At 49.6% G+C, this 15819-nt stretch overlaps 2 protein-coding genes across 2 annotated transcripts in view; one reads left to right on the top strand and one right to left on the bottom strand.

The window, feature by feature from the left end:
* The window catches only part of cebpg (CCAAT enhancer binding protein gamma), a 53064-nt gene extending 42937 nt beyond the window's left edge, over positions 1-10127 (bottom strand). The window contains exon 1 of the mRNA XM_080186668.1: positions 10108-10127. The gene's annotated coding sequence lies outside the window, so the exon portion shown is untranslated. The remainder of the gene's footprint in view (positions 1-10107) is intronic.
* On the top strand, positions 7834-9451 carry cebpa (CCAAT enhancer binding protein alpha). Its single transcript, XM_080186664.1, has one exon. It carries the CDS (start codon positions 7883-7885, stop codon positions 8678-8680), a length of 798 nt encoding a protein of 265 aa, XP_080042790.1. The 5' UTR covers positions 7834-7882; the 3' UTR covers positions 8681-9451.
* Positions 10128-15819: the final 5692 nt, after the last annotated feature.

The following is a 15819-nucleotide window of genomic DNA, read 5'->3' as shown; positions in this document are numbered from 1 at the left end:
TACACTCTCTCATTTCCTTCTCTATGAATGGTATGCTTTGTCTGTACAGCGCTCAAGAAACAATACTATTCACTGTATGTTAATACATGTGACAAGAATAAATCAAATCAAGTCAGCACTTTCAAAGAGCAGACAGAGGCATGAGGGGCCGAATAGCCTCCTGTGCAGTATCATTCTATGAATTTTCCTTGAAAATAGAATAGTCTCTGTCTCCACCACTCCCTCTGTCACGCTGCAAGAATTGTCTGCATGATAATTGGGTCACAGTTTTCATTCATCCAGTGGTAATATCAATGCTTATAACATTTAACAACTCAGTTGTTTAGTGTTTTCAGTTTTTTGGTTGAGTGTCTGAGCTGGCACCTATTATCCACCTATTATCCTACTGACATGTCAGCACTGTGTCACAATGTGTAATAACACGCATGCCAAGATTTTATAATTGAGACATTATCATGGCTCATTTAATACTATCCTGCACAAGCATCAAGGAAATGACACGTATTGAACATGCGTGTGCTCAATTTCCCACAGGAGGATGCTGGTCTGCTTGTTGTTTTTTAACCTGTCCCTTTCCCCAGTACCTCTCACAGTGCAGTCTGCAGCCTCCCACAGCTAGGCTTCCATTTCAGCATCTGACCCAGAAGGTTCACTCTGGGATAGAACCTTAACTGAGAATCTCACTGCGCAGTGCTGCACTGCCACTCCATCCCCTCATTCAGGCTAAAGATCCCATGCGACTGTCTGAGGGAGCAGAGTATTTTCTTTATAACCTATTCTTGCAATATGGCCATTGCTGGCTAGGCCAGCATTTATTGCTCATCACTACTTTACTGTTAACAAGGTGGTGCTGGGCTGCATTCCCACTCACATACACTACACCCTCAATGCCGTTCTGGTGGGAGTCCCAGAATTGTGCCCAGTGAAAATGAAGGAATAACAATTTATGTGGAATGATCTGAAGGTGCCAACGTTCTCATGTAACTGCTGGCCTTGGTCTTTTGACCTTGGGGATGCGATGGCCTCGCGATATTATCGCTGGACTATTAATCCAGAAACTCAACTAATGTTCTGGGGATCCAGGTTCAAATCCCGTCACAGCAAATGGTGGAATTTGAATTCAATAAAATAAGATCTGGAATTAAGAATCTACTGATGACCATGAAACCATTGTCAATTGTCGGATAAACCCATCTCATTTCCTTTAGGGAAGGAAATCTGCTGTCCTTACCTGGTCTGGCCTACATGTGACTCCAGAGCTACAGCAATGTCAGTGACTCTCAACTGCCCTCTGAAATGGCCCAGCGATACACTCAGTGCAAGGACAATTAGGGATGGGCAATAAACGCTAGCCCAGCCAGCAACTCCCATATCCCATGAGAGAGTAAATATTTAGAATGAAATAGTATGTTTTCTAAATTTTTATGTATTTTATATGAAAATGTACAGTAGGAGTATGTATAGCTCTTGGAATGAAGGTGATCAAAGGGTATAGGGGATGGCAGGATCAGGATATGGAATTTGATGATCAGCCATGATCAAAATGAATGGTGGAACAGACTCGAAGGGCTGAATGGCCTCCTCCTGCTTCGAGTTTCTATGTTTCTATGTAAACGTGATGTGAGCTGACTGGTTATCAGAACATGTTGAGGTACAAGACTGTTTCCGGGTAACCGTACCTGCCCAGTTCCAAACTACTCACCAATTCATTTTTTAAAAAAAAAATCTTACTGTGGTTTTATTTTATTTTTAATGTTTGCATTTATAAAACTTTCCCAGGAGTGATTTATTTTGGCTTTCTTAGTCATTAAATGTATTCTGATGACTATAACGAGATGATTGTAAGAGATTGTTGAGGTGTTTACCCATACAGAGTTGTGCGTTTGGAGGGAGCTGCATTCCGAGATGGACAGAGAGATAAAGGTGAGATAACAGTGGGTAAGATTTAAATGGTGTATTTCTTACAATCAGACCATTGTTTGTGAGAATACTGCTTACTGTACATTTCCTCTGCCGTCAGTTTCCACTCAGACTTCCACCTCCAGTCTGTGTTGGAGGTCTAGGTCGAGGGTCATCAGACACTCTCTGTGCATCCTTTGCCCTGAGGTTAGTTACAAGAGGTGTCAGATGATCTTTTTCCCCCAACTCCTAGCTAGGGGGTCAGGTTCAAGAGTGCCAGGTTCCCTCTGTGCATTATCCTCAGTGAGGATCTGGTTTAGGGGGAATCTCTCAATAAAATCCATTTGCTCTATCCTATGTAAACACGACATGGCTAAAGAGAGAGAATCTGGTGAACTGGTGTGGCGACAATAATCTCTCCCTCAATACCAACAAAACAAAGTAAATTGTCATTGACTTCAGGAAGCACAGAGGAGAACATGCCTCTGTCTACATGCCTCCTTCCAGACTCTGGCAATCTCTGTAAGCTTTTTCAACATCTGGACGATGATCAGAAGTCCCACCTCATAAAATACCAAGCACATGGACAAGCAGAGGCCATTTGGCCCCTCAAGCCCATTCTGACATTTAATCAGGTCATGGCTAATCTGTTTTTTAACTCCATTTAGTTGCCTTTGCTCCATATCCCTAGATGTCTTTACGCTCTACTTGCCTCCCAGAATCCAGGGTCTTTAGGGTGTCAGAGTTCCAGATTCCCACTCTCCTTAAAATGTAAAACTATGTCCTGTTAAACACTGAACTTTACTGTGAAGACCTGTCACTTTGTTCTGGTTACTCTCATCAGCAGAAATATTTAATATTTCCTTATTAAAACCCTTTAGAATTTTAAATGCCTCAATAAGAAGACTCACTCCCCAACCTCCTCAGTGAAAGGAAGGTTCTGCATGTTTGAGAGTGAAGCTGGCACTAATAATGTAACCCTGGTTTCATTCTAGTTCATCTGCCCCCCTCCTGTTGCCGTGCCAATGGGCTTTAGGGTGTAAACAGTTACAGCTTTTAAACATTCCAGATTCTCTTCCAGTTCCTGTTTGTGTCTGTTCACCTTCTATCCCCTCACTCAGGCATTTGTTCTACATGTGTGACACATGTGATTCTCCACGATCAACATCAACTACAGCTAACTCGGCTCAAAGGCAGGTTGAACCCGGGATCTCACTGCCCTATCTGTCTTGAATTGGAACAGGGACAAGCAGACAGGGGCTGAGACTGTTCCAGCCGGAATAATGAACTCTGTGACACTGAGCAGATAGTCCAACGTGTATTCTATCAAATCAGAGTGTGCAGCAACTGACTGCGAGGCTGCAATCTAATCTGTGGAATCCAGATGATGTTAATAAACCTCTCAGGGCATCATCTGAAGCCGAGATTAGATTAGAGTGTTTGTAACTCATTCCCAGTTATCTGCTGCAGATGAAAAACTGGTGATTAGAGTTCTGGACAGGGGCAATGGAACTGTCTTTGGTAAAATATTGACTAAGATGTATAACAATGTTCTACAGGGTCATGGCCTTGTCTGTAAATGTGTCAGAAATCATCAAATAGTCCACATCAGCAACTGCTCAGACAGTTAGAGAAACAGGCAGAGAGGGAGCTTTACTGTATCTCAATCTTACCATAATTCACCTAGGAGCATTTGATGGGGACAGTGTAGAGGGAGCTTTACTCTGTATCTAACCCCGTGCTGTACCTGTCCTGGGAGTGTTTGATGGGGGGGGACAGTGTAGAGGGAGCTTTACTCTGTATCTAACCCCGTGCTGTACCTGTCCTGGGAGTGTTTGATGGGGGACAGTGTAGAGGGAGCTTTACTCTGTATCTAACCCCGTGCTGTACCTGTCCTGGGAGTGTTTGATGGGGGACAGTGTAGAGGGAGCTTTACTCTGTATCTAACCCCGTGCTGTACCTGTCCTGGGAGTGTTTGATGGGGGGACAGTGTAGAGGGAGCTTTACTCTGTATCTAACCCCGTGCTGTACCTGTCCTGGGATTGTTTAAAGTGTATTATTTGTGTCACATGTAGGCTTATATTAACACTGCAATGAAGTTACTGTAAAGATCCCCTGGTTGCCACACTCTGGTGCCTGTTCAGGTACCCTGAGGGAGAATTTTACCATGGCCAATGCACCTAACTGGCACGTCTTTCAGACGGTGGGAGGAAATTGGAGAAAATCCACCTAGACACGAGGAGAACATGCACACTCTGCACAGTGACACAAGCCAGGAATCAAACCTGGGTCTCTGATGCTGTGAGACTGCAGTGCTACCTACTGTGCCATCATGCTGTCCCGTGTTTGACGGGGACAGTGTAGAGGGAGCTTTACTCTGTATCTAACCCCGTGCTGTACCTGTCCTGGGAGTGTTTGATGGGGGACAGTGTAGAGGGAGCTTTACTCTGTATCTAACCCCATGCTGTACCTGTCCTGGGAGTGTTTGATGGGGACAGTGTAGAGGGAGCTTTACTCTGTATCTAGCCCCGTGCTGTACCTGTCCTGGGAGTGTTTGATGGGGGACAGTGTAGAGGGAGCTTTACTCTGTATCTAACCCCGTGCTGTACCTGTCCTGGGAGTGTTTGATGGGGACAGTGTAGAGGGAGCTTTACTCTGTATCTAACCCCGTGCTGTACCTGTCCTGGGAGTGTTTGATGGGGGACAATGTAGAGGGAGCTTTACTCTGTATCTAACCCCATGCTATACTGTCCTACGTAATAAGCGTAATATTCTGCGAAGACAAGTCATGTGGAAATGACTGAGCTGTCTTGCATGCCTTTGATACACAGTTCACATTTCACAGGCATACAGGAGGGTAGTGAGTACCATGGCCCTGTAGATGCATCAGATGGCAAGACAAAGTACCAGACACTGAAGTTCTCTCGAGAGCAAGTCTACCATCAGTCCACACACTGCTGATGAGAGCGCAGAAGCGGTGGCAGGTCATGTCATCCGTATGTCAGATGATCGCATACCCAAGCAACTCCTTTTTGGGAAACTCTCTGCTGGAAGACGCTCGCATGGAGGGCAGAAGAAACATTTCAAAGACACACTCAAGGCCTTCCCGAAGTCGCTTGACATTGACACGACCACCTGGGAAACGCTGGCACAAAACAACTCTCCCTGGCACTGCCTTACCCACAAAGGCTGTCAAGCTCACGAAGCAAAGTGTATTGCCAAAGCACAACTTAAGCGCAAGCTGCGCAAGTCCAGAGCCACCAGCACAACAACTACAGTGTCTACACAAGTCTGTCCAATATATGCCAGGACATTCCATGCCTGAATTGGCCTGATCAGTCATCTTTGGACACACCGCAACCAGCCTCAAAATGACTTAATGGTGGCGAGGTCCTCATCAATGTCGATGGATGAACAACTATACTGTCCTGGGAGTGTTTGATGGGGACAGTGTAGAGGGAGCTTTACTCTGTATCTAACCCCGTGCTGTACCTGTCCTGGGAGTGTTTGATGGGGACAGTGTAGAGGGAGCTTTACTCTGTATCTAACCCCCTGCTGTACCTGTCCTGGGAGTGTTGATGGGCATGATGTGGATGTGCCGGCGTTGGACTGGTGTAAACACAGTAAAAAGTCTGACAACACCAGGTTTTAGTCCAACCGATTTATTTGATAATACTCACAAGCTTTCGAGGGGACTGCCTCCCTGACGAAGAGGCAGTCCCCTGGAAAGCTTGTGAGTATTATCAAATAAATCGGTTGGACTAAAACCTGGTGTTGTCAGACTTTTTACAGTGTTGATGGGGACAGTGGAGAGGGAGCTTTACTCTGTATCTAACCCTGTGCTGTACCTGTGTCCTCTTGTTTTGTAACACTGGGACATCCTTACCCTGGTTGTGTGTTAAGCATGACAAACACTTTTTCCGTCCCCATTATTAATGGAATATCGAAATTTATCATAAAATGTAAAAAAAAGACAACGTGGAGGTTTGAAATGACACAATTAGAATTACACCCAGTATCTCTGGGTGTAATTCTCTTACGGGGGGGCGGAGGGTGGCGGGGGGTCTCCATCTCCCTCTCCTCCTTGCTGTAGAGACCCTGTAGAGACTGGTTGCTGCAGTTAGTGATGTATTTTTAAAAACTGCCTCTCCTGCTCACTTCCTCTCAGTGTCACATTTACTTCCTGTAACACTTTCTTTATCAAACTTTCCCCATTATGTTGTGTTTATGATGCTGCTTCCAAACTCTCAGCCTGAATCCCTGACATCTGCCGGTCTTTAATTAAAGGCAGATTATTGAACAGGTATTGTAAACCCAGCAGGAAATAACCAACTCAACCCTCTTCCCTCAGTGAGCTTCATCCCAATCCCAAACCTGACTGTGACTTCTCAGAATGTGCTTCACCCAGAGAACTGTAATTCCGAGGCATTCCCAAACCAACTGTCCCAGGGTGGGGGAAGGATGCGGGAGGGATGGGGGTTAGTGGGTGAGGGGTGGGGCTTAGGGGTAAGGAATGGGGGAGGAGTGGGGAGTGAGGGGGTCGGGGTTAGGGAATGGGTTGGGGGTTGGAGATGAGTGGGGAGATATCAGGGTGAGGGGTTTAGTCGGTGTGGTTTTGGAGTTTAGGGGTGCAGGTTTAAAGGTTGAGGTGAGGGGTTTTAGGGGGTTGGGGTTTTGGGGGTTTCGAGGCAATGTTTTGAGGTAAGGGATTTAGGGGGTGAGGGGTTTAGAGGCAGTGTTTTGGGGTTTTAGGGGGATTTAGGGGCAGTGTTTAGGGGCTATTAGGGGCAGTATTTTGGGGTTTTAGGGGCAATGTTTTGGGGTCTAGGGGAGGGGTTTAAGGGGATGGGGTTTTCGGGGCAGTTTTTTGTGGGGTTTTGGATGCTGAAGTTTTGGGGATGGGGGAGTTAATGGGAATGTTTGCCAGGTAAAGGGGTGCGGGTTCAGGGGGAAAGTCACTGACTCCGGAACCGACTCGGTTCCGGTGATCAGCCCCTGCCTTGTGATAGCCTCTGTCCCCTCCCTGCCCGGGAAGAGAAAGATCCAAATCGGCATCTTCCAGTCAGCTGGGAAAGTGACACTGAGAGGGGTGCAGGCTCTCTGTCAGTGGGCTTTGGTGTCAGAATGAAGGGTCTTTGCACCCCCTGCCCCCGGGGGGGTTATTGCCCGGGCTGTGGGTTAGAGAGCGGAGACGGGCATTAGGACCCGGCTTTGTGCTGTGGGTTGGGCCAGGAGGCGGGGGGGAGGAGGAGGAGGTGGAGGGGGTATAAAAGGCGGAATAATGTGCGCTGGGCAGCCTGAGACAGAGAGAGCTCACCCAGAGGGAGAGGCAGACAGAGCTCACCCAGAGGGAGAGGCAGACAGAGCTCACCCAGAGGGAGAGGCAGACAGAGCTCACCCAGAGGGAGAGGCAGACAGAGCTCACCCAGAGGGAGAGGCAGACAGAGCTCACCCAGAGGGAGAGACAGACGGAGCTCACCCAGAGGGAGAGGCAGACAGAGCTCACCCAGAGGGAGAGGCAGACAGAGCTCACCCAGAGGGAGAGACAGACGGAGCTCACCCAGAGGGAGAGGCAGACGGAGCTCACCCAGAGGGAGAGACAGACGGAGCTCACCCAGAGACAGAGCGATCACCCAGAGAGAGCTGACCCGGACACAGAGCTCACCCAAAGGGAGAGGCAGAGCGATCTCCCGGACACCGGCACCCAGTGAGAGTGACAGTGAGCGGCGGCGGCAGAGCGGCACTCGGGGCGGCAGTGGGTTACTTTTTATTATTTCACTGATCTTCGTGTCTCTGTCCCCCCCCCCCCCCGGAGACCCCCAGTCCCAGCACAGAGCCCCCCTGCCCCCTACACCGCCCCCCGGACACCCCCCCCCGGGACCCTCTCACTCCCCCCCCCCCGGGACCCTCTCACCCCCCCCCCCCCCCCCCCGCCCTGGAGCCCCCTCCCCGCCCCTCCGGCTTCCCCTCCCTCCGGCCGCCCATGGAGCTGCCCAATTTCTACGAGCCGGAGCCGCGGGCTCTGGGGGCGGGGGGCCCGGTCCCGGGGGGGGTTTTCAGTTACCGGGACCCCCCCTCTGAGCTGGGGGGTATCTGTGAGAATGAGAACTCCATCGATATCAGCGCCTACATCGACCCTGCCGCCTTTAACGAGGATTTCCTGGCGGATTTATTCAGCCAGCAGCAGGGGGGGGCGGCGGGGGGGCACGGAGCCGGCCTGGGGATCCCCAAAGCGGCCAAACTGGGCCCGGAGCTGGGGGGCACTCACAGGGGGGCACTGAGCGGCCTCCGGGGGCAGGGAGCCGCTCCGGGGGCTTTCTGCTGCCTCAGCCCCCCCGCAGCCTCAGTCATGGTCAAACAGGAGCCCGGGGAGCGCTGCCCCGGCGGCGCTTTCCCAATGCAGCACCTCCAGTACCAGGTGGCCCAGTGCGCCCAGACCAGTGTCCAGCTACAGGCTGCCCACCCCACCCCACCGCCCACCCCCGTGTCCAGCCCCCAGCCCAGGCTGCCCCCCCCGGCCAAGGGGAAGAAGTCGGTGGATAAGTCGAGCCTGGAGTACCGGCTCCGGAGAGAGCGCAATAACATCGCGGTGAGGAAGAGCCGGGATAAAGCCAAGCTCCGCAATGTGGAGACCCAGCACAAAGTGATGGAGCTCAGCACCGATAATGACAGGCTCCGGAAGAGGCTGGAACAACTCAACAGGGAGCTGGAAACTCTGCGGGGATTGTTCAGACAACTACCCGAGGACTCTCTACTTAAAGCCATGGGCAGCTGTGCATGACTGTGTCTGAGAGACACACACACACAGACACACAGAGACACAGAGAGACACACAGACTGAGCTGTGTAATTCCCCCAACTCTCTCTCTCTCAACTCTACATCACCAGCACAGCTCAGCCCGTCCACCTGAGACTGAGACACGGGCTCAGACTGAACACTGACTCTAACCCCACTCTGCAGACGGCAGCGGGATGGATCTGCCCCCCGCGGGTGAAGAGGTTTGAAATGTTCACAGCCTCTGGGCCAGGATGTGGAAGGAGCTGTTACTGGGCTACAGAGTGAGCCCGGGAGAAGGGGTGGGGAGAACTCAGTAAATAAGCAGCAATGTGTTATTGAAGCGACTGTGCAGAGTTTTCTGTGTGATGGGCAGAGAATATTTGTTGAACTTTCTCTGAGGTGAATCAGCTGGCAGCTCCGGGGCCGGTTTACAAAGCAAAGCTCACCCCGTCTGGATCATTTCCAATCCGGTTGGAGATTGTAACCGAAGTAGAGAGAGTTTTCTGAGCCGCTGTTTAGTGTGCTGGGTTTTTCATATCACTCTGCACTGGACTGTATCTCAGCTGTTCCCACACACTCTCTCTGGGAGTTGTGTCTGAGTTTGTCTCTGAGACGGAGACAGAATCTCTGTTTTTATTCCGAATGTGAACGTGTGAATCCTGGGAGCAGCCGCAATGTTGATAGAAACTTTACAGATTTTTAAAAACTCATTTGTACCGATATTTGATATGTCCAGCAATTTTGAAAACATGTAATAAATTATATTTAACCCTCGTGAGGTTTTTTTCTGTGTCAGTCTCTCAGTGCCAGTGGCTGAGTTTTTGGTTTGAGAGACTCTCATCTCTCCTCAGTGTCGCCTATGGTTTGCTCACTTTTCTCTGTCAGCCTGTTCAGGCATCTCTCCTCTATTTCTCTCCCTCTCTTTTCTATCTCCTCTCATCGGTCTATCCTCACCTATCTCTCTTTCTCTACTTGTCTTTCTCGCTATCTCTCTCTCCCTGTCACACTTTGTCAGTCTCTCTCTTTGACTTCTCTCTCCCTATCTCTCTATCCTTTTTTTTTGCTGTCTTTCTATCAATCTCTCTCTCTCTCTGTGAATCTCTCCCGGCCCTTCTCTCTCCCTGTCTCTTTTCCTCGTCAGTCTTTCTCCTCTCTCTCTCCGTCTGTCAGTACCCCCCCCCCCCGCCCCTTTTCTCTATTTGTGTCTCTATCTCGCTCTCAGTTGCTGTCTCTCTTCGTCTTTTTTTTGCCGACTTTCTGTCAGTCTCTCTTTTTTTTCTGTCAGTCTCTTTCTCACTCTGCCCCCCCCCCCTCTCTGTCTCTAACGCGGTCTATCTCGGTTTACCCCGGTCTCTGGACACTTTCTCTTGTCTCTGAGCCAAGCTAAGTTAAATTATTACGCACAGTCTCGGAGTTTATCTGGATCATACTTGCGCGACACCGGCTGTTGGGATCTTAGTTGCAGGAGTGCCCAGAAACCAGACCCCCCAGCCCGGGGTGGAGACTGCACTGGAGTTTGAGAGGACAGAGGCCAATCCTTCCTCATTCAGAGAGAGAATGGGTTGATTTTCCAGATTGTAACTCCGCAGTTTCACATCAGACCAGAGAGAATGGGTGAGAAACAGCACCTGGGAGAAAGTGAGGGAGAAAAACATCTAAAATCATTGAGCTGAACTCAGGAAGAAGCAGACTCCATGAAGCAAGATTGCAGTCTGTGTGAACCGTCAGACACATTACCAAAATAAAACACTACAGATGCTGCAAATCTGAAATAAACACTGGAAATATTCCGCAGATCAGAGCTGCTGAAAGGTCCTGGATCTGAAGCTGTTTCTCTGCACACTCAATACATTCAATATTAACAACATTTTCTGTTTTTATTACATGGTTTACAAATGTGCCAGTAATGGGCACGGGGCGGCACGGTAGCACAGTGGTTAGCGCTGCTGCTTCACAGTTCTAGGGTCCCGGGCTCAATTCCCGGCTCGGGTCACTGTCTGTGTGGAGTTTGCACATTCTCTTCGTGTCTGTGTGGGTTTCCTCTGGGTGCTCCGGTTTCCTCCCACAGTCCAAAGATGTGCGGGTTAGGTTGATTGGCCATGCTAAAATTGCCCCTCAGTGTCTAGGGATGTGGGGATTAGTGGGTCTAATATGTAGGGATATGGGGGTAGGGCCTGGGTGGGATTGTGTTCAGTGCAGACTCAATGGGCCGAAGGGCCTCTTCCTGCACTGTAGGGTTTCTATGATTCTCAGCTGTGCGTTAGTGAGTACATGAGAGTTTCAGTGTGGGTATGTGAAGTGTCAGGGTGTGTAGGAGACTTTTTAAATTCATTCATGGTATATGGGCATCGCTGGCTGGGCCAGCATTTATTTCACAGTAACTTCATTGCAGTGTTAGTTTAAGCCTTATTTGTGACTAATAAATAAACTTTTAAAAAACTTTTATTGCCCATCCCTGAGGGCATTTCAGATTGCTGTGAGTCTGGAGTCACGTGTAGTCTGGGTAAGGACGGCAGATTTCCCTACCTAAAGGACATCAGTGAACCTCCACAATGGTTTCATGGTCATCAGTAGATTTTTAATTCCAGATTTTTTACTGAGTTCAAATTTCACCATTTGGAATTTTCTACCACAGAAAGCTGAGGCCAAAACATTATGTTTTCAAGAAGGAATTAGATATAGCTCTTGGGGCAAAGGGAATCAGAGGATATGGGAGGAAAGTGGGAACAGGTTAGTAAATTGGAAGATCAGCCATGACAATAATGAATGGTGGAGCAGTCTCAATGGGCCAAATGGCCTCCCCCAGTCCGATTTTCTATGTTTCTATGAATGAGACTGAACACTAGTGGAATTGGGAGCAAACATCCCACTCCTCTGAACTGTCTGATGGAGGGAATGATTGTGGACAAGGCCATTGAAGATGATTAGGTAAATATTCAATGGAACCAATATGACCGTTCCCACTATCAGCACTCAGAGCCACTAAGGAGCTGATGAGAAATGGAGAGTCACAGCACACAGTGGCACAGTGGTTAGCACTACTGCGTCACAGTGCCAGGAACCCAGGTTCGACTCCAGGCTTGGATCACTGTCTGTGTGGAGTTTGCACATTCTCCCCATGTCTGTGTGGGTTTCCTCCGGGTGCTCCAGTTGCCTCCCACTGGCTGAAAGACATGCTGGTTAGGGTGCATTGGCCATGCTAAATTCTCCCCCAGTGTACCTGAACAGGTGTCGGAGTGTGGCGACTAGGGGATTTTCACAGTACATTCATTGCAGTGTTAATGTAAGTCTACTTGTGACACTAATAAATAAACTTTAAACTTTAAATCTGGTCCATTTGGCATGCATCCCCAGTTATTGGAGGAAGTAGAGGCTTGTTCTAATCTTCCAATCTTCCCTAGTTATGGAGAGATGCCAGGGAACAGGAAAGTTCAAAGATTCTTTCACGCGATGTGGGGGTCACTGGCAAAGCCAGCATTTGCCCATCCCTAATTGCCCAGGAACTGGGAAGTTTGCCAGGATTTCAATGGCCACTTAAATGCCAATCACATTAGAATCCCAAAGACAACTCATCAATTTCCAGGCTGGGAAGAGGATTGATCAGATTGAAGGCTTCGGATCTGAGTGGGAAATGTGTTCCAATGGTTTATAGATTCTGCAATTTGATTGATTTAGAATGTAAAGTTCAGATTGGTCAGATTTCCAGTTCTCGGGCTGTAAACTGGGGATTGGGCAGTGCCTGGTTACCAGTCTGGACAAGCTCACTGCCCCTCCCATTCTGCTGGGCCGCGATCAGTTCCAGTTGGGACAAAGTGCAACGTCCTGTCGAGATGCTCCGGCCTTTCTCTCTGTTTGCTTCCTGCTAATATTTAACCAGCTGCCAGGTTACTGGGGAGATAGCAGCTGCTACACAGTACAAACCATCGACTCTACACATCTCCAGTAACCTCTGTACTCATGGCCTCCACTCACCTTGACACACCCTGCAATGCTGCCCAACCTCCACCCCCACAGTCTGACCCCAACCACTGCTCCTCATCCTCCCTCCCTCACCCCTTCATCCACCAAACCCCAAAACCATCAGCCCTGCACCATCTACCATCCCACACTCCCGAACCCTGAGCACCCCCCCTCCCATCCACCCCACTCGCAATCTCCCAAAACCCCTCCCCCAGCCATCTCCCTTCACTGACAACCTCCATATCCCCCACATGTAATCTCCCATTCCCCCTCCCCCCCCTCCACTGGCAACCTCCCACACCCCTTCCCCCTGCCATCCCCCCTCACTGGCAACCTCCCATACCCCCTCACACCCATTCCCACCAGCCCCACTCGCAATCTCCCATACCCTCTACCTCGGCCATCCCCCCTCGCTGACAACCTCCCATATCCCCCACTTGTAATCTCCCATCACCACACCACCCCCCTCCCCCCGCCACTGGCAACCTCCCACACACACTCCCCTTGCCATCCCCCCTCACTGGCAACCTCCCACACACATTACTCCCCCTCCCATTCCCCCCTCACTGGCAACCTCTCGTATCTGCTTCAAATGCCAGATACCCCTATCCAGCACTGCGCCTCAGCCCCCCATCATCTGCACCTTCCGCCAGGACCCGCAGCAAGAACAGCCACAGCACACACACCACTCACACCCAAACTCATCCTGCTGTCAGGGAAGCTGGATTCAACATTAGGCAAAGTGCATTGCCTCTCAACAACCTACCTGAATGACTGATTGGTTACTTAATGCTCAACATTCTGAAGAGATTTACTCCAGTCAGAGTCAGCACCTTCAGGAACTGTATCCCAGTGAGAGTCAGCACCTTCAGGAACTGTATCCCAGTGAGAGTCAGCACCTTCAGGAACTGTATCCCAGAGAGAGTCAGCACCTTCAGGAACTGTATCCCAGTGAGAGTCAGCACCTTCAGGAACTGTATCCCAGTGAGAGTCAGCACCTTCAGGAACTGTATCCCAGTGAGAGTCAGCACCTTCAGGAACTGTATCCCAGTGAGAGTCAGCACCTTCAGGAACTGTATCCCAGTGAGAGTCAGCACCTTCAGGGACTGTATCCCAGTGAGAGTCAGCACCTTCAGGAACTGTATCCCAGTGAGAGTCAGCACCTTCAGGAACTGTATCCCAGTGAGAGTCAGCACCTTCAGGGACTGTATCCCAGTGAGAGTCAGCACCTTCAGGAACTGTATCCCAGTGAGAGTCAGCACCTTCAGGAACAGTGTCCCAGTGAGAGTCAGCACCTTCAGGAACTGTATCCCAGTGAGAGTCAGCACCTTCAGGAACTGTATCCCAGTGAGAGTCAGCACCTTCAGGAACTGTATCCCCGTGAGAGTCAGCACCTTCAGGAACTGTATCCCAGTGAGAGTCAGCACCTTCAGGAACTGTATCCCAGTCAGAGTCAGCACCTTCAGGAACTGTATCCCAGAGAGAGTCAGCACCTTCAGGAACTGTATCCCAGTGAGAGTCAGCACCTTCAGGAACTGTATCCCAGTCAGAGTCAGCACCTTCAGGAACTGTATCCCAGTGAGAGTCAGCACCTTCAGGAACTGTATCCCAGTGAGAGTCAGCGCCTTCAGGAACTGTATCCCAGTCAGAGTCAGCAACTTCAGGAACTGTATCCCAGTCAGAGTCAGCACCTTCAGGAACTGTATCCCAGTGAGAGTCAGCACCTTCAGGAACTGTATCCCAGTGAGAGTCAGCACCTTCAGGAACTGTATCCCAGTGAGAGTCAGCACCTTCAGGAACTGTATCCCAGTCAGAGTCTGCACCTTCAGGAACTGTATCCCAGTGAGAGTCAGCACCTTCAGGAACTGTATCCCAGTGAGAGTCAGCACCTTCAGGAACTGTATCCCAGTGAGAGTCAGCACCTTCAGGAACTGTATCCCAGTCAGAGTCAGCACCTTCAGGAACACAGGTTTAAGGTGGTGGGAAGCAAGTACAGAGGAGATGTTAGGGGTAAGTTTTTCGCTCAGAGGGTGGTGAGTGAGTGGAATCGGCTGCCGTCGGTGGTGGTAGAGGCAAACTCGCTGGGGTCTTTTAAAAGACTTCTCGATGAGTATATGGGATCTAATGGCATTGGGAGTTACAGATAGTTCTATGGCTTGGTAGGTATAGATGTGATCGGTGCAATTTGTGGGCCGAAGGGCCTGTTTGTGCTGTAGTGTTCTGTGTTCTATGTAACTGTATCCCAGTGAGAGTCAGCAGCTTTATGAATGAGGAGGGATGACATAAGAGTATAATATCACATTAAAACCAATATATGTCTGTCACTGAAATTGTCCAGCAGGAAGTTGCATTATTTTTTGCAATGTTCTGTATTTTGGTTAATTTCATCACTCAGCATTATTGTCAATGGCAGTTCAGGATTTCAGCAATACCGATTGGCAGAGGAAGTTTCTGGAAGGTCTTTGCTGCGTGGCAGGAGTGAACATTCCCTCTAAATCTGATTCCTTTAGCCCGGAGAGTGAGGTTCTGTTCCCTTCTTTACTGGGAACTTTCACACATAGAAACATAGAAAATACAAGCAGGAGGAGCCATTCCGCCTGTCGATCCTACTCTGCCATTCATTTTGATCACGGCTGATCACCAAATTCAACATCCTGATCCTGCCTTCCCCCCATATCCCTTGATTCCTTCTGCCCATATGATCTTTAGGTATTTGATATTCATATGGTAGCTCTGGCGAGCAATGTGATAACATTTAGTTTGACTCCAATTCTCAGCACGAGGAGAGGTTCAACATCAACTGTCGATGTGTCATCCAGTTCCAAACTGCGTTTCCTGTAACCCCTCGCATTTACTCTGCCAGTCATACAATCCAGTGCAGAAGGAGACCATTCGGCCCATCGAGTCTGCACTGACCACATCCCACCCAGGCTCTATCCGCATAAACACATGTATTTCCCCTAGCTAGTCCCCCTCACACTATGGGGAATTGAGCATAGCCAATCCACCTAACCCACACAGACATTTGGAGTGTAGGAGGAAACTGGAGCACCTGGAGGAAACCCACACAGACATGGGGAGAATGTGCAGATTCTGTACAAACAGTGACCCAAGCCTGGAGTTGAACCTGCATCTCTGACACTGTGAAGCAGCAGTGCTAACCACTATGCCACCCTGCTACC

The sequence above is a fragment of the Carcharhinus amblyrhynchos genome, chromosome 4 (assembly GCF_965287045.1).
Source record: "Carcharhinus amblyrhynchos chromosome 4, sCarAmb.v2.hapA, whole genome shotgun sequence".
NCBI lineage: Eukaryota > Metazoa > Chordata > Chondrichthyes > Carcharhiniformes > Carcharhinidae > Carcharhinus > Carcharhinus amblyrhynchos.
This window is presented reverse-complemented; position numbering and strand designations above follow the sequence as displayed.

What these genes read in the sequence shown, in the direction of transcription:
- cebpa (XM_080186664.1), top strand. Translation starts at nt 7,883, where the DNA reads ATGGAGCTGCCCAATTTCTACGAGCCGGAGCCGCGGGCTCTGGGGGCG.